Source organism: Panicum virgatum, chromosome 1N, assembly GCF_016808335.1.
Source record: "Panicum virgatum strain AP13 chromosome 1N, P.virgatum_v5, whole genome shotgun sequence".
NCBI lineage: Eukaryota > Viridiplantae > Streptophyta > Magnoliopsida > Poales > Poaceae > Panicum > Panicum virgatum.
In genome coordinates, this window is record NC_053145.1 from 51,317,580 (window position 1) to 51,336,398 (window position 18,819).

The 18,819-nt window shown below is 44.0% G+C and overlaps 1 protein-coding gene and 1 long non-coding RNA gene across 7 annotated transcripts; one reads left to right on the forward strand and one right to left on the reverse strand.

The window, feature by feature from the left end:
• Positions 1 to 1,351: 1,351 nt before the first annotated feature.
• LOC120656510 lies at positions 1,352 to 9,492 on the reverse strand. 3 transcript variants are annotated; one of them, XM_039934617.1, is made up of 5 exons: positions 6,576 to 9,492; positions 5,494 to 5,573; positions 3,543 to 5,413; positions 1,737 to 1,908; positions 1,352 to 1,671 (listed from the first exon to the last, which is right to left on the reverse strand). In XM_039934617.1, exons 3-5 carry the CDS (start codon positions 5,355 to 5,357, stop codon positions 1,583 to 1,585), a joined length of 2,076 nt encoding a protein of 691 aa, XP_039790551.1. In that variant the 5' UTR covers positions 5,358 to 5,413; positions 5,494 to 5,573; positions 6,576 to 9,492; the 3' UTR covers positions 1,352 to 1,582. The 3 variants fall into 3 exon arrangements, with proteins under 3 accessions (XP_039790551.1, XP_039790550.1, XP_039790549.1); XM_039934616.1 differs by having other exon boundaries at positions 1,352 to 1,908; positions 6,576 to 9,489; XM_039934615.1 differs by having other exon boundaries at positions 1,353 to 1,908; positions 3,543 to 5,422; positions 6,576 to 9,489.
• Positions 9,493 to 13,126: 3,634 nt separating this feature from the next.
• Positions 13,127 to 17,189, forward strand: LOC120656512. Of its 4 annotated transcripts, none has more exons than XR_005667932.1 (3): positions 13,127 to 14,983; positions 15,397 to 16,952; positions 17,027 to 17,189. It is a non-coding gene; the product is annotated as an uncharacterized LOC120656512 (long non-coding RNA). The 4 variants fall into 4 exon arrangements; XR_005667933.1 differs by having other exon boundaries at positions 15,397 to 16,391; positions 16,475 to 17,189; XR_005667934.1 differs by having other exon boundaries at positions 15,397 to 16,391; positions 16,804 to 17,189.
• Positions 17,190 to 18,819: the final 1,630 nt, after the last annotated feature.

Consider the following 18,819-nt stretch of genomic DNA (forward strand, 5'->3'; position numbering starts at 1 on the left):
GGCCGGGCTCCCCGGGTCGTTTCGCTCGTCGCGTCACGCTGCTTTCGTGGTGGTGCCAGAAGCAAGAGCTCCCTGCTGCCCCCCGCCCGTGCCACGCCGTGGCCGCTCGTGGTGTGGGCGTGGCGCTCCGTATCCTGTCGCCCACACTGGTGCCAGTGCCGCGGCGTTCCGTCGTTGTAGGCACTGGCCGGTCTGTCTGGGCCTCGGAGGGGGAGGGCGGCGAGGACGATTTGCTTTCGGCTCGATGGAGGGCCCGTAATGGGCATTGTCAGTGACTGCTGACTGGCTGGCTGCAGCACAATGTCGGCCCAAGTACCTCCTCGGCCTTTCCTTTTGGACCGAAGATTTGTCAAAAGAGGAGTTTCTGGCCGACCGGCTTGCTCGCACATGACTCCCCAAATACGTGCCGGCTTGTGCTTGTGCGTGGGAGTTCTTGCCCAAACAGAATGCGGCGAGTGCATTTCGTCAAGAGGGGGACTCAAGCTTGTGGATGAGCAAGATAGAGCGAGAGAGTGGTTCTTGTCCTCCACCTCCACATGCATCAGACGTCTGCTTTTCTTCAGTGGCCAAAGCACGCAGGAGGTGAACGTCCTGTCCTGGTTCGTTTTCAGGTTGCTGCACCTGGTCTGAAGTACTCCTTCCGTCCAAAAAAAAAATATAAATCTTGTTTCTCGAGGAGTCAAACAATTCCAACTTTGATCGAATTTATACAAAATAGTACTAATATATATATTACAATATAAATATCTTTAGATTAATCATGTAACATATTTCTATACTACATCAATTGGGAGACACAAATATTAGTAATTTTTTGTATAAATTTAGTCAAAATTAAAAGTGTTTGACTTCTCGGGAAGCGAGATTTACATTCTTTTTAGAACGGAGGGAGTATCTAGCAATAGTAGTAACCACAGTGATAGTAACTCTTAACAGTAATACTGGAGGAAAATTTCTCAAACTATATCGAACAATTCTGCTCATGGCGGACTGAGTTCTTGTTGTCCCAAATCTTCTTCAGCTCGGGGATTTCCATCAGGGTTCGACAGACCTCAACTGGTTCAACAAAGCATACCTGGCAACCGGCACTGGTACCAAAGAAACCGCGCCCGCTCTACATCCCAAGGACTCAAAAGTGCTTACCTGCTACGCATGAGTCACACAAGATCCAGAGTTCCACCCACCATGAATGACCAGCAATCCGTCACTGACAAGGCTGCGACGAGTGCTCTCGGTCTCCAGCAGCAAACTATGCTGCTGCGCCTGCATCTGCAGACAAGAATTAAACAGAAAACATGCAGGAAAACATGCAACCCACGACATCAGGCCAGGGGACTACGAATCCACACGGCTCAGGAAGCACAAGTATTAAACAGAAAGCTCCAGGCATTGTCAAATTATTACAAGCTTCGGTTCACAACATCCACCGATGCCACAATTGGCATCAACATAGCTTTTGTCCAAGTTGCACCCATTACAGGTACTAGATGATAGAGGAAAACACAAATCTGTCATCACAGTTCACAGCTGCAGAGTCCAGCTTTTATTCATTATTATTATTAAAATACTATAAAAAGGAGATCTACTCCTGAGACGCCACCTTGGAGAACCAGTGCTTGTAGCGGTTCAGCACGATCTTCAGGTCTTCCTTTTCCTTTGCCATGACGCCACCTTGGAGAACCAGTGCTTGTAGCGGTTCAGCACGATCTTCAGGTCTTCCTTTTCCTTTGCATGGCAATGGCACTTTGGACCAAAGATGGAGGCCTCAACTTCCATCAGCTTCTCCAGCATAGCTTCTGCACTGGTGCGTTGGCTTGCATTGGGCACCCTCACAGATGGGACCCTGTCGGTGCACGGGCATATGGGAACTGGTTGAACAGGCTTCAGGAATGCTGGATCCAGAATACCCTGATGATGTACAACAAGAGCGCTAGAAATCAGTAAGCTGGCCCAGCAACACAATGGTAGTTACCTTTTTAGCTTAAAATGGGTCCACAGGAAACAAAAGATAAAATCAAATTATAGGAAAGAAATACTGGTGAAATTACGAATCCTATATGTGTGTCAGCAGAAGATAGAACAGTACTTATGATATTTGCTAATATTTCAGCCTCATGTTGAATGTTAATGCTAATGTGTAATATCTCTAGTGTCATTGAACTAATTTTCCACATTTACCATGGCTATCATCAGGGAAAGTCAACTATATTGCTCAGCATTATATGTCTGGCAGTTACAAATGCAAATTTCCCCTTATTGAAGCTCTTAAGAATAATAATTATCAAGCTTATATTACCATCTCTAGTACAAACAAAGCACAACAGGATAGCAAGTATATTTCATTTTCGGAGCAACTATAGTATCCTGTCCTTCCAACGGGATGGCTGCGAGTAAATTTCAGTTTTCACTAGCAGAACAATTTATGTGTATACATAGAGAATACAAATGACAAAACACGTACATAATTACTACTATGTGCAAATAATATAAGATGGTAAGACAATTCAACGATCAAACACAGGGGCCAAGGTGGGTAAATAATGTAAAGAGAGAGCTTTCAAAAAAAGGGTGGGTAAATAATGCAAAGTTTGGCGGAAAACGTGTAAATAGCGGTTTGATTGACTTGGCCTTACACTAGGAGTCTTATTAGCACGATTCCAGCTCTATTAAACCAAAGGAAGACCCAAGAAATTGCAGAAACAAAGCCTGACCCCAAAAAAAGGCAAGGCAATGGGAGGAATGAATTTGACTTGAACCATGAAATTTAACCCAAGTGCAGAGCTCAAACTTCCCCAAGATCTTTGAAATCTGAGCCTGGAGCAAAAGGTTACAATCGTTTTACGGATTGCAGCTTGTGATCAGGCGGTCAAGTAGGGTTAGAGGGGTGGTCTGTTGCACAGGAGAGCCGCAGACGTATTTTTCAAGGTGTCCAATCATCGGATGGCCAAATGCCATGAAGGCTGTAAAAGTTTACTAGTACTAAACATTTAGTCCGATGCAAGGAGTTTCTGCATGTCCTCCCACCAGCTACTTTCGAACGTTTAAGGCTATAAATACCCCTAAACCCTGCCATTTGAGGGTGTCCTGAACAATTGGAATGCATAAACACATACTACGTATTGGAGAGATTTGGAGGAAAAAACTAAAGTTTAAATTTAATTTTGTAATGCATAAATAAACACGGCCCTGAGGGGAAAGATCTCCCCTGGGTGTTGCACTAAGATGAAACAACTTGTCCACAGGACTGGAAAAACCTCCAAAACCCAGCTACCAGGACATGACATTGACTGGAGCATATTCCACTGTAACAGACAGTGGACACGTATTTCACTGCATAGCGGCGAGGGAGATTTTTAACCCAGCCCAGAAAATCTACTCCCATAGGGAGTCAAACCCGGGCCTGCTGGGTGCTAATAAGGCACTGCAACCACTAGGTTACAGGTCCATTTCTTTCTAATGCATAAATACAAGCAGAATTGAAGCATTTGAAAGCGATTTTTAAAAAAAGAAAAAAACAGGTGTAAACAAAAGATGAATTTTACCTGAAGGCGATTGAGAACCATACTATACTCCCCTCGCATCACAGGTTGCTTCTCCAAAAGCATAATGTCAAATATTCGAGAAATGCACCAAATACCAAAGCTAATAACAAGACTAGGTAACCACATACATGCATCTCCACAACCCAGGACCGAGGTGCAAATATTGAACATTTTACCATCAGAATCAACTACTACAATTGGACTGAATACATCACTTGGGTATATATCTCTAAATATCACCATTTCAGCAGCCAAGCCAATAAGCTTCTCATCATACCCGTCTCTGTACTGGAACAGCCAATCAGATTTCTCAAGCTCCGATATTTTCAAAATACAACCCCGAAAAGAATTCAAGAGTAGCCCTTTCAATTCATTGTAGGAGAAGTAAACATTTTTCTTGGAAGCCTGTTGATCTACTTGCTGTGATGGACATTTTTGAACCAAAACTGTCATTGCATTCAGCTCCTCAAATGGACAAGGGGCCCAATCAGATGTACAGTTGCCTTCCATGCCAATGGACTTAGCAACCCTGTAAAAATTTTCATATATGGGAACTTCATATTTTACTTGATCATTTTCCATAACAAAATATGATAATTCATCATCCTGAAATGGAATATGATCTTTCTGGAGGAATGAGTCCATGATGCATCTTCTGAGCTCCACAACAGCAGGCAATGTGCAATTTCCCTGTTCAGGGCACATGCTATTCTTGATTCTAAACAAAGATGGTGTCTTCATGGCACTTAAATTTATTAGATTAAAACGATCACATAGTTCTCCAGATGTTCCATCAAAACAGCATGGGCAGTTTTTTATGTTCTCCTCAACATCCAGCCCAATAAGAAGGTCCAACCTTATGATTTTTCCTTTTTCTGTCAATTTACCATGCAGGTCAAACAAATTCCCCCAGAAGTCATCAAGAATGTCAGTAAACCGGCCATGATCATAAAAAGGCTCTTGAACTTGTCCATAATTCATGCTACAAGCATATTCATTATAGAATTTCAAGGTTTCATTTTTCTCATTACGTCTTGCGGATATCAATTCAGCAACTTGTTGACTTAAGGCAGTAGAAACAGCATTCCTAAACATTTCTCCATTAGCAAAACCTTCAACAGCAAGATAATCTATCATGTCAAACATGTCCTTAGTTGAATGGATCTTAGAAGTTAAAGCTTGTCCACAGGGAGGAATCAGATTCCTTGCATTGGCTTCATTCTCAGAGAGGAAAAATGAATTGTGGCATGAAACTGAATCAGTAGGCTCAACATATAAGTCCTTAGAAATGGGAATTTCATTACCAACGGTTTGGCCCAAAAGATCTTGGGATAGATTGGACAAGGATGCCTCTCCAACGTCAAGTGTTTCATCCTCCTCATCAAAGACCACGACTTGTTCTAGTAAAGTAGTTTCACATGCAGATCCTAAAACTGGATCAAGCCCAGTCCCTGGAGCCTTGATGGTGTCCTCTAATTCTCCAAGTACATGATCGGTTTCTGTCGCACCAGTAAAGTGGTTCTTTTTGTTGCCAACTCTGTAATCATGACCATTTTCCAACAAGACCTGTGAGTATATTTTCTCATCCACCAAAGTTCTTACAGGCCACGATTGTTTGAATGCCAAATAGATTGCAAAGTCAAAGGACAGTAGAACAACCAGCTCAAGAAATGTGTTAGGGATTCTCATGAACTCAGAAAATCCACAGTCCTTAATTACCAATGCCACAATGAATGCAACATTCATGGCAACTGATATGGCCATGATAGTCAAGATAAGAGCCCTCATAAACAGGTAACATTTGGAGGTACCCATGAGAAACAGGAAGGACCGTACAGAATGAAGTAGGATGTATGGGGGCTGCAAAAGTGCTGTGATGACAATATGACAGAAGAGAAGCAATAAGTAGATATTCTCAGAGCCAATGTGGTGGAGAATGGTTAGGTGCTACCTGGGTGATAAGCCAAGATGAAGCGGGTCCCAAGCACTGCAAACAGGGCAGAAGGATAAAACTACACTGGTCAAAAATATCTGCAAAGTAGTAAAGAAACACAGGTTATTACATATGCATGTACTGAAACCAAACATATTGCATCTCAATCATTGTTCTGAAATAGCCGATTAGCAATTTTCAGATTGACAGTAGATAGTAGAAAAATTACAGCATGATTGTAGCAGTACTCATATACATGCATCTAAGAAAGCTAGAGAAAACTGTAACCCTAATATGAATAGACTAGTCTTCTGTGAACCTGGTTGGTTCGTAAATGGACTTTCATTGTGACATATATGTCACCCATGATGATAAGCGTGTGTACATGAGTTGTACAATTACTTGGGCTGTAATGGTTAGTAGAAATTCAATGGGTAACATGAATATAACCACCGGTTGACTGAATCAAGTTAGGATCAGATAACTAGAGAAATTTCAGGATACAAGGCACTTATTTTACTCTACTCTACTACTACTGAGCTAGGGTTCATCAAATATATCCATGGTTCCCAGAATCCCTTGTGCCATCCTACTTCCTCTATTACAGCTGAACAAAGTAAACTGAACAAAGTCGGAGGATGGACGATGAACAGTATTCCTTGCTTGCTCTGTTTGTGACTTGACTCCAGCGTCAAGTTGCTGAAGACGACGACTTCACTTGGTGGCTTGAGTAGATCAGTTCTGAAATTTCTGAACCTGCAAACTGAAGAATATGACATGCCCCCCTACCACTCCCCTCTCTGAGGACCGGACCCCTCCGCAACACCTCCTGTGCATGCCATCGCCACCCTCCTTGCCAGTGACAAAGGGATCAGCGACATCCTGTCCCTAACCCTCACACAAACTTTGTCTACAACCTCCGAAATTCTCCTCCAACAAACGCCGCTTGACAGATGCGCAAAAAATCTAGATGAATCCAGAACTCCGAATACATGAAAAGAAAATCGGTAGCGCAGATGCCATGAAAAATAAATCCAACCGGAATCGGTAGGGATCCAACCTATTTTGTAGGAATCAAATATAGGGAGAAGGTTACCTACCAAATCCAAAACCTTCTTCAGATCAGGCTCAAAGGGGTGCTTCGATCTCCTCGATTCCACCCCTCTTTTCTTCGATGGTATCGAAGGCGGTATGTCACTGCGAGGAGGCAAGATGAGGAACTTCCTTTGGAGTAGTATTTCCCTTGCATATAAATCCATGGGAAGTGACACAATATTTTGCAGAAAAGCCCAAAAATATATGGAAATAATATGTACATAATATAGGTCCGTGTAGAAGTTAAATATGACCCCACATGGAAACATATCGCTACATTTAACCTTGACTTCAGATTATGGGTTGACATGTCAATGGCAGTAAACGTAAGGGCATCTAGAAACATATTTTTCATATACCACACATCAGTTAACAAAAGAAATGCAGACGAATCAAAACCTGCATGCATACTGCTATTTCTATACTATCCACACTTTTGCCTAAACAAGAGAAGATACGGATACCATTTCATTTTCATCAAATATAAAATTCAGATGGTATTGAATATGAACACAAGGAATTCAGATAGCAATATCAGTAAAACCTGATATGGAGGGAATGAATAAAAAGGTACTTAAAAGAATGGAATGTATCCAAATATAATTGATGTTAGCAAAAAAAGCACATGGAAAGTAGCAATCCATGTGCCAAACCATGAACTAAGAAATTGATATTTCCTACTAGAAATTAAATACCATTTAACTTTTTCATACATTTTTTAAGAGAACCTGAAAGGTTAACTGCCAGTCTATGTGATAGTAGAGAAGGTGAAAAACAGAAAGAGCCACCCTGAACATTGAAACAACCACCGACCCACTCACTATCAATGAGACCACCACCACCACCAGGGTTCCAGCAACCAAGAGCCACCCTGCACATTGAAACAACCACTAAGAGGGAGGGGCTGTCCACAGAGATGCTTCCAGGGAGGATATGGCATCCGCAGATGCCACCACTGCCAACCGAACAAGGTTTTTCAACTCAAAACCTCCGGGCAACCACACAATTTTCTTCAGAAAAAAAAACAATATATGGAAATAATATATATGCATGTGGAAGTTAAATATATGACCCACATGAAAATGTAGCGCCATATTTAACCTTGACTTCAGATTATGGGATGACAACTACGCGGCGATGGTAGTGAACAAAAAAGGAAGCTAGGACGATATTTTTCACATATCATACATCATTTAGCAAAGGAATGCAAATAAATCAAAATCTAGATACATAGTGCTCCTTTTTTTTAAAAGCTACATACATAGTGCTGTTTCAATATCTTATCTACATTTGTGTCTAAACAAAGAGCAGATGTGAATACCATTTCATCAAATAAAAAAACTCAGAATGTATTGAATATGATCCAAGGAACTGAGAGGTCAGCCAAATCTAACATGGGAGTAAAGATAAATGATGTTAGCAAAAGAAGAAAATAAAAAATAGCAACCGATGTGCCAGAACCATGACCTATGAAATTGATATTTAATATACTATTATTTTGTACTATAATTTTTTTAAGCAAATTGGCAGGAGCTCGGCCTTTCATTTTAGGTAGAAAAAAGAGTTAATCAGAACAATAACCAAGGGCAAAAGACTATGGCGTGGCACCCTCCCACAGCCTCAAAAAATAGGATAGCTCAACACAATAAACACATGTGTAGGCAACACAAAAGGCACAAATGCACAATGGGGCAACATGAGCGACTAAACAGGATCAGCACATCAACATTACACATGCTTTTTGCAAAATGTCTTCTTTTGTTCTTAAGGCAACCTCCGACGCCAACAAGATGGTTTGTTCAAAGATTTTGCAGTTCCGCCCCTTCCAAATGTTCCATTAAGTATAGATGATCATACCATTGAATGAACATCGGGACTCCATAGGTTGAGATGCAGCCGAGGCTTCCCACCACTCAGCCATATTTCCTTTTATAAATACAAATACTATTTTACGCTTCCATACATATATCTTTTTAGCTCCTGTCAGGAATCATCTTTAGCCTACCCAAATTAAATTTGCTTGGGGCAAAAGGCTTGTGTAAAATATGGCCTGCATTACTCTAACAGAGTATTTGGTTTGCAGCTATATGTCATCCGAAACCATCCGATCCTAATCACGTTTTGGTTCAAAATGAGGGGCCGACCCGCCTGTCACCGAGTTGTCCGTCCCACAGGCGCGAATGGGCGACGAAGTGCTTCCTCGGATTTTTTTTTCAAACGACCCCATCGACAGAGATTGGATCCTAATAAGAACAATCACGTGGCACATGACTGATCCTGGATGGGGTCAGTCGCCAAACCGAACAAGCCGTAAACTTATAATTAACTATGCAAAGGCTTGCTTTCAAAAAAGATGGTGAAACATATATCTGTAGTGAACTGATGTGCAACAACCAGATTGCTTCCTTAGTTGTTGATCTAGTCGGTACACGCCTTCCAAAAAAAATTTCGACGAGCCAACAGGGAAATATAGTCAAAGCCCCATAGACCTACAATGTAGACACGCTTCCAATCTCGCTTCACCCTAATATAGAGAAAGCAAAGCGAACATAGCAACACAGTTGGGAAGAGGGGAAACCTAAGTGCCTTGCCTAGGTCAGTTATTAAAACTAGGAGGTAATAGCAGCACAGTCATAGAAAGTGCGACGACAACAGGTACCCGGAGGAGGACCCGGAATCGGCGAAGAAGCGGTAGAAGGAGGCAGCAGAGGTATTGCCCCCATTACTAATCGAGCGCGTGGAGGCCGGGGGCGACACGGGTAGAGGAGGGACCACGCGCTCGACCCAGTTCATCCCGCCACACCAAAGGCCAATGCCGCTGGCATTGTCTTCCACTCTTGTTTGTTCGATTGAGGAAGCGGAGAGGGTGGTGGGGTGGGAGCGACGGCGGAGATGGATTGCGCCCTGCGACGGCGGACGGGGACGGGGACGGCGAGGTTCATGGCGTTCCCTGCCTGGACAGGGGCCCAGGTCGTGCGTGTCCTTTGGAAGCCCAGTTGTCTTGGTAGGCCCATCAACATGAGGTCCAAATCCTTCCGATGATCTATGTTTTGGGCCGGAATTTCTTTTCCCGCGAAAATGTAGCCCATGCGAAGAAAGAAGGGAAGAGCGCGGAAGCCGTGTGTGTGCAAGTGCAATGGAAAACCACGGCACAAAATTGGGAAAAAAAATACAGTGCACCCCGGCGCACGGAGGCGTTCGCGCTTGTCGCCGACGACCTCCGCTTCGTGGCGTAACAGTTCCGGCGCCTGCACAGCGCGCGGGTCCGCGACAAGTTCCGGTTCTACTCGCACCAGGCGTACATGGGCCGCGTGCTTCATCCAGGCCGGCTGGCGGCGCCACAAGCGCAAGCGCCGCCGCGCGTCCACGGAGATCAGCCCCCTGTTCGGATCGCTGGTCTGGTGACTTGATTGGCTGGGCTGGGCTGGTTCCAGCTCCCAGCCGTTCGGCTGGAGAGGCTGCGCATAAGCCGCAGCGACTGCAACTCGGCATCAGCTTGTTTGAATTTGATAAAGGTGAGTCTAAATTGATTGGCTGGCTGGAGAGGCAGCAGCTCCAGCCCAGCCGGATATGTCCAGCCGAACAGGCTGCAGGGTGCGCGAGGGCGGCGACGCCGCGATAGGCGGGGCGTCGGGGGAAGCTTGAGGCGGTCCCGACTCCACAGCATCGACGGCAAGGCGCCGATCAAGAAGCCCACATGGAGCCGGACTTCACGGTCGAGGAAGAGGACTGATCATCGAGCGCTACTGAGCTAGCTAGCAACTTTTCTTAGCTCTTGCCTGCCTCTTGGGTGGTGTATGCATGATCTGTCTGCTAGTAAACTTTCCTATGTAAAGGCGCCCAATACAACCCTACTTTTGTATATACATATTTCAATATGTCATTCGCGCACCGCTCGGCTGCCAGTCAGAACATCCACGATAGCAAAAAAAATTTCGGCCGTCCAATCTAGATCCTACGGCGCACGCTACCTTCGAGACGTCTAACTTTTTAACATACTGCAGCTCGAACGCGCACCGCTCGGCGGTCAGTCAGAACGTCCACGATAGCAAAAAAAAAAAAAATTCGGCCGTCCAATCTAGATCCTACGGCGCACGCTACCTTCGAGACGTCTCAACTTTTTAACATACTGCAGCTCGAAAATATCTCGATTCGGATCTTTCTTTGACCTCCTCGGAGCATACTGTGAAGGAGACGGCGCCGGCGGCGATGCTTCTCCTGGCGCCGCTGCACCCGGCCTTCCTCCAACTCAGGCCCTGTTTGGTTTGGGTTAGCACAAGTAGCACAAAAATTTTGACCAATAATTAGAGGTAATTTACAAAACTAACTCCACAGCCCTATTCTACTTCGCGAGACGAACCTAATGAGGCCTTTGTCCGCACGATTAGAGGATAGTACTGTAGCATCGCTGTAGCCAATCATCGATTAATTACTATCGTTAGATTCGTCGTGAAAAGTTACACCCATCCGTGAAAAGGTTTTGCAAATAAACTTCGTTTAGTACTCCATGCATGTAAGATTCTTTTCTCGGGAATTGTGTGCTACGCTATGATATGGAAAACCAAACAGGGCCTCATCTTCGCCTTCGAGCTGCTTCTCCTTATCCTCCCCTAACTCCTCGCGATACCCCTGGCGAGTCCCCGCACCGTCGCCGGCGGCGGCCGTCGCCTCACCATCTCCGATCCCGCCGCTCTCTTCCTCTCCCTAGGGAAGCCCGCGCAGCCGTGCTCCAGTCGCGCCCTTCACCATCGCATCCTCGCGCCTCGAGGCTGTCTCCAACGTCACCATGCGCGTCAAGCTCTGCAGCGGCGCCGTTGGCTTGGGGAGGCGCCCGTGCTGCCGTCCGTCACGGCCGAGGACCAGCCGGCCACGCTCGCCGCCGCGGGCCGGGCCTGCCACGCGCTCGCGGGTGCACCAGCGACGTCGCTCGGCGCGATGCTCCAGAAAATCGCCGGTGTCCTCCCAGGACACGCCTTTGCCTCGGTGAGGACCCGCACCTTCTCTTCCGTCTCATCACCAAGTAAAATTTTGCTTCAGTTACACGACGGCCGCTGCTTCCTCTTCCTCTTCTCCCACTTCCGCTCACTACTCGCCGCTGCTTCCTCTTCCTGCGCTGCCGCCGACGCTGCTGTCGCTGACGCTGTGGACGTCGCTACACTTCTGAAAGGAATCGGGTGCTCTAGCCTAAGAGGGGGAGGGGGAGGGGGTGAATTAGGCACTCTAAAAACTTAGACCTATAGCTCCAACTAGTTTGCACAAAACTTAAACTAAAACATGCTATCTAGATGTGCAACTAGGTTGTTCTAGTGTGAAAACCATATCCCAAAAAAGTTTAGCAACCTATAGCCTTTCCTATCAAGAAACTATTTTATGAAAGTAAAGGCACACAAATTTCTAGTATGAAATGCAGAAGCTTAAAGAGCGGGATATGAGATAATAAACTCTTGACGCGGGTGTTTATCCCGTGGTTCGGTTAGCCACAAAGGCACACCTACATCCACGTTGTTGTAGCACTCACTAAGAGTATTGCTACTCGGCCACCAAGTCTTTTCCGTGAACACAATCACGGTCACCTTGGCCCCGGGTTCCACTAAGGAGCTTCTCCACAAAGGATGGGGTCTCCACACCCCCCGCACAAAGATGTCATCGCCGCTCCACACCAAGTCGGAGGGTCGATGACGTTGCCGGTGAGCTTCACTCTCCAAGGTGCCGGCGCACCAATCTCTTGTTTTGGTTCGCTAATGAACCACAGCACAAAGGCTCTAAGCCTTGCAATCTCACTCACTAAGAGCTAATCCTTTACACAACACTCTCAAAGTGTGCTAAGGGCTAAGGATATGATCTTGATGCTTTTGTATGGCTTGGAGATGTTCTTGGGTGTATGTGGGATGTCCAGCAACTCCAGCAAACTTCAAATGGTCGGGGTGAGGCATATATATAGGCCACCAAGTCTTGTAGCCGTTGCTCCAACGGTTAGCTGAAAATCTGCGTATCACCGGAAGAACCGATGCCTCTGGCAGGGGTAGCGTCGGTTCTTCTGGTCACTCATAAATCGAAGTAGCCGTTGAAGTCCTGACAGCTGATGCAGTGACCACCAGTTGAACCGATGCTTTGTTCCGATGCATCACCGGTTCATCCGGTGCTTAAGAATCTTCTCCTGACAGCTGACGTCATTACACCGATGGTATGCACCGATGCCTCACCGGTTCAACCGGTGCTGAAGAATCTTCTCCTGGGGTCTTGACATCGTCTCTGGAACATAGGACGCCCAATGCACCGATGCCCCCTTTTTGACCCGTCGGTTCAACCGGTGCCTATAGGCTGACTTGGCTTCGATTCTCTTCTGCACCAAACTTCATAGCGCCGGTTCTTCCGACAAGCGTAGGGGTGGCCCTTCGGGCCTTGTTACGCCTATCTTCTCTTTATTTTTGTCATTACTTGAACCTAAAAGCCTGAGAATGATCATCTTAACAATCATATTAGTCCAAGTATTGTGTTATCATTCGATCACCAAAATCACTCGAAATGACATAAATGATGCCATGTTCGTTAAACTTCCCAACCTACTCACCTTCCCAACGCTCCTTGCGACGCCAAGCAGGACAAGCACCCGGGCGCGCCTCCCTCAGCCCCTCCCCTCCTCGACCTCCCTCCCCTCTCCTCCTGCGTTCCTAAGGGCCGCGAGCCCCGCCACCCGGCCGGCCGCGCAGAACCACGTGTCCCATGCTCCCGCACGCGGCTGGAGGTCAGTGCACGCAGATCCGCATGCGGAGCATGGAACCGGCGCGGCTCCGACCACTCGAGCCATCGCCGTCCAACCAAACCCGAGATGCATTTCTGCTGATTCCCGTGGGCCTCAAGCCATGCACGCAACGTGTTCGTTCAATTGCCTGAGTTGGAGGATATGTTTTCTACCTGTCAAGTATGTCTGTTAGTTTATGAGCAGCACTTACGAGTGTTGATTGATCTTTTATTTCGATACTTTATTTGACCTCCAAGCTGTTTCCTAAGAAAGATCCTTGAGAGACTTTCTGAGAGAGGGAGGCAGAGGAACAAGCACAATGTGAACGACTGAAGAAGCAGTTGTTGCGTAAGCAGGAATTGATCATAGTATTGCCACATTGTGCTACCACTATTCACCTTTCATCAGCCTTCTGAAATTACATTTTCTTTTTGTACTTCTTTTTCTATAGAATTACCCATTTTGTGTCACATTTCAGATAAAGCTTGCTTACAGTTGCTGGGATGGAACTGGGCATAGGAGAGCTTCCCAAGTTAATTTCTAACTGTTACTGGAATGTTTCTTCAATGTCAAGTTTTTAGACTTTGCAGTTCAGACCTAATATACGATTACAACATAGCCTACTGGGAAAGGATTTTTTTCACAGGTCAGCAGTTTTGAGGTAGTATGCGAGTTCACATAAATAATCCTCAAGGTGACTTCTGATATGTCCTTATGTATAAAGCACATATATTTTTAATGATATGCCTTAATCTACCATATAGAAAGTTTTAATCTATACTGCTGTTGTGTAAAAGATTCATGAGCTTTTTAGGTGTTCTTTGTCCTTGAATTGTGGATCTGGAGTTTAATTATTTGGAGAAAAAATATTTTCCCAGTTTCATGAGGTCATCTCTTAGGTAAGTTATCATAACTGAAGCAGCATAAGAACTTAAATTGACCACCTATATCACCCTGAATTAACACACGTGGTACGAACTTAAATAATGCAACACATGTAGTACGAACTTAAATCTTCCCTTATGATTCCAAAAAAACATGATGTGCTGCTGTACCTTATAGGCTATGCTCTGGTTTGCTTTGCAAGTTGAAAATAAAGGGAGATGCATAAATTCAACAGCGTTTGACATCCAACTTAACTAAACTCATTATAGTACATGATTTTTGACCAAATTTAAATCACACAATAGCACTTCTGCTTTTATATGATGCCATAGGGTACAGACAGCCCCTGCAATTCAACTAAAACAACAACATTGCAAAGGCCAATAAGATTGGAAGCTGTAACGTAATCACAAATTGGTAGATGCAAGGTTTTGGAGTTAGATTACTGAAAGAACAATTAGGGAAAATAGACGTGTTCCATTCTTGAATATGGTGTTCACCTGATTTTTTATGTAGCCTTTTCTTACAATTGTATCCAGATACCTGCTGTTTGTGCACACTGTTATTCTAACAGTGCAATATATATTCAAGCATTGGTTTACATACTTGAGACAAGTGTTCTCGTGTACATATCTTTTGTGAATTTTGTCCAATCTCAGAGAACCTGACACTGTGTGCTGTGTAATTTTGACTCTTTAGGTGATCCAAGTTCGTGTATGGACAAAGACAAGGAGCAGTATTTAGCAGCTCCAACTGTGCAAGCTTTTCTTTTAAAAAAAAACATGTGTAAGCTTTTACCTCCTTCATCCTTTTCCTGGGATATCATTCTGTTTTTATATGCATACTCCTGCAGCTCAAGTATAATATATGTGAGCCACGTTACATGCTATGTAATGATATTGCACTTACCTATGTCAGTCAGCCCAAAACTTCCATGGCAACTTATGTTTTGCGATGAAAAGTTTGGAATTACACTTGAGGTAGCACAAATAAAAATTTGGACTAACTGACCAAGAAGTTGCAATGTTAGAGAATAGAGCTTCAGCCTATAAGAAAGCTACTACACCAACCATAATATGACAGTATATAAGTGTTTTTGGTTATTTATAGACTAATTAAAAGGATTTGTAATTTACTGTGCTTGCAGTATTTTGTTATGAAACTCACTCTATTTTGCCATTTGCTGTTGGGATTCTCAGTTACCTGGATCAACTCATGCCACTGCCAAATAGTTACAGAGCCGCTACTACTGAGCTATGATGTTGCAAGCCAAAAAAAAAGGAAAGAAAACTCTGACTACTCTCTTTTTGTGTTCTATTCATCATGATCTGCCATTTATCAATGTTAACATGGAACATTGAACTTCAACATGAATGTTGAAATTATATTTCGCTATTTTCTAGTTCTTTGTGTGTCAGCGCCCTGGACAAAACTTTCTCTATCGCTTGCAAAAACTACTGCTTCGTTACAAAGATGAATAGAATAACAAGGAAAGAATCAAGAACACTTACAAAAATGAACGTGTGGTCATACAACCAATGCATTACCTCTACTAGTTTATGAATTAGTGTACTCTAAATTTTATATATCTACATGCAACTTTCATGTGCCTTGCAAATATGAACACCATTTGCATACAACTTTATATGATCAACTCTTTTTTTCTGTTGTATAACCACATTCTGTTTACATACTCATTATACTAAAAACGTAAAATAACCATCTCTCCTTTAATACTAAAATATGCAAAGGCAATTAGCGCGCAAGGGACCTCCATGGCTGCGTGAACATCGACTGAGGCCTGGAATTGCTTGAACACACCAGGTATGCTACTTACTAGAGTGTTGGTATTCCCCATCCTCTTGGTGCTCTTGCTACAACACCTAACGGTATAGAAACCACCGATAAAAATCCATGTCCGCTCCAAACCATGCATCATCCAACATTCACAAGCAACACATCACTCATGTTGCTTCTCATCAACACACCTCATAGCACCACCACATCGCTATGCCTCATTTCCCTCCATTCCTAACCACGACCATCACTTGCCCAAGATCAACCGTTGCAATATAGTAGCAGTGTATCTACAAAACGATGCTCCAGCGACAAGATGTGCTCCCAGTCTTTATTACAAAAAAAACAAGGCAAGATCATGGCACTCCCCAGAGCACCAACAAAAAACTTAATACAAGTAAGCATCAGTCATATTCTCTTATTTATTTCAGGAATCAAGCAAACTGATAATATATATTTACAAATTCACATGTCCTGTAGGTAGTAAGAGCCGCGAAAAACCCAGGAACTTCATGATCGAATTTTTCTGGATCAATAAAATTTTTAGCTACAGAATCTCCCTACCAATATGTACTTCTGCATTTAAATTTCAATGCAAATTATAGATGCTAGCTTTAGTATCATTATGTGTAAATGCACTACTTTGTTTAAATTCCTATTGTACAAATAAACAGTATCTTCCATGATTAAATGTTCCATTACAAACATATAAATTTGAAATTTAACTATATCGGAAAAAATAAGACAAAGGCGCGTCAACGCGCGCCCAAAGTATTTTACATGAAGAATAATTGTACTTTACCATATAGCTATTTGCATCCATGGAAGGAACACCTGAAGAACAGGGCACGCTACTTCCAATACAGCGCAAAGAAGGATTTACTCCCAGTCTTCATCACAGACAAAGGCAGAGCAAAACCATACCAGTGCTTAGATCACTAAGCCAAATTCGAAAAATGTTGACATCATCTGCTCCTACCTTGATACCTTGCAATTAACACCAACTTATCACTAATTCGAATTAAATTGCAGTGATTGCAGGTCAGGAGCGGGGCAACCATTCCAGGGACTTTACATTCAGCACTGCCTGTAATAAGCAATAGCACTTCAGTACTAAAATATAGCTAATAGCATATCACAAATAATTGTACTATTACTACTAATATATGGACATACCACGCTAATGCTACGTGTATATGTATTAATGGCGTTCTACCTTAACCTAACGATAGCTAAGCGCGCCAAAGTACTCGTATACATATATACGCTAATGAGGTATTAGCTGTAGCAGATGATACTGAAGGATGCTGACATGGAGGGTTTTTTTTATCAGGGTATTTTAATTCGGTTCCGTTTAGTGTATTAGTTCCGCAATACATCTACCATTGATTAAGTGCTAAGCATATCAAATTTGCTGATCAACTCCGCTTCATATACTAATTATCGCCAAAACTTTATCAATCACCAGATTTAGTAGGATCATTGGGCATCACCTAACCTTCGTTGTTTCGTATCTGCGCACGGGCGAGGCCACGCACCGTATGGTTTCAGAAAAAAAAAAGGCCACGCACAGCATGGCATGACAACCGGATCGGTCTAGCTGAAAGGGATGTAAATGGATCGGATATGGATGAATATTTGTATTTGTTTTCACATTTTCTATCGAATTCGGATATGAATACGGATAGACTCAGATACAGATACGAGTGCAGATTGTTTCAGTTACGAATACGACTAGATATGATGTCTCGAATACAGCGCGAACTGGATGCTGATAATGTCGAACACGGATATTTCTTCGGATATCGAGTAAAGGCAATATTTATTCATATCACGTTGAACACCATATGTGTAACGACCCGGCCCAGGATAATGGCTAAGATCTACTCTACACGTTGAGTAGACCACACCTGCTAAATAACTCTCTTGCGCTTTCGTCCTCGCTTCGCGCAAAAGGTTCGAACCGGAGTTATTAGCTTCCCAGGGACCGGCTATTTAAGTCAGTCCAACTCCCTTTCCGTTTCCAGTCTGGGACTAAAGGAATACTGTGCCGCGTGCTACAGTAGCCGTGCGGCCCAGTCGGCCCGTGGGCCGTGACAATCTCCCCCCGTTAGGGTTCGACGTCCTCGTCGAACCAACTTACCCATACATGACAAGGGAGCAGGATCCCCCAGCAGCCCATGTGTGTTCGTCCACATGCTGTTGGCATCTGTGTTTCCACGCGCCGACGTGCTCATGTACGCGCACTTCTGCCCATACGTGGCGTGAACCGCGAGAGTATGGCTTTGATACCCCTTTAACGACCCGGCCCAGGATAATGGCTAAGATCTACTCTACACGTTGAGTAGACCACACCTGCTAAATAATTCTCTTGCGCTTTCGTCCTCGTTTCGCGCAAAAGATTCGAACAGGAGTTATTAACTTCCCAGAGACCGGCTATTTAAGTCAGTCCAACTCCCTTTCCGTTTCCAGTCTGGGACTAAAGAAACACTGTGCCGCGTGCTTCAGTAGCCGTGCGCTACAGTAACCGCGCGGCCCAATCGGCCCGTGGGCCGTGACAATATGAGTCCAAATCTGAACTAGATTATATTTAATGAAGCAAATAAACAAACAATTATGTAATATTTGTATCATATCATATAGATAAGAGAGATTCGATTACATGACATTCTAAATTGCTACACAACTTAGATCGGAGACACTCTATTAACACCATTATAACTTATTACATTAATGATACTCGACAAGCACTCGTATTGCCGGCTCGTCTGTTCCAGGAGGCTATTCAAACTAAATCCTAATTGATTAACCAAATTAAATACAGA

Bases quoted from the DNA above. Each gene is read 5' to 3' on its own strand.
- LOC120656510 (XM_039934616.1), bottom strand. From the start codon at position 5,357: ATGGGTACCTCCAAATGTTACCTGTTTATGAGGGCTCTTATCTTGACT. The intron at 1,909-3,542 runs GTAAAATTCATC...GTACATCATCAG, and splicing joins TGGTTCTCAATCGCCTTCAG to GGTATTCTGGATCCAGCATT.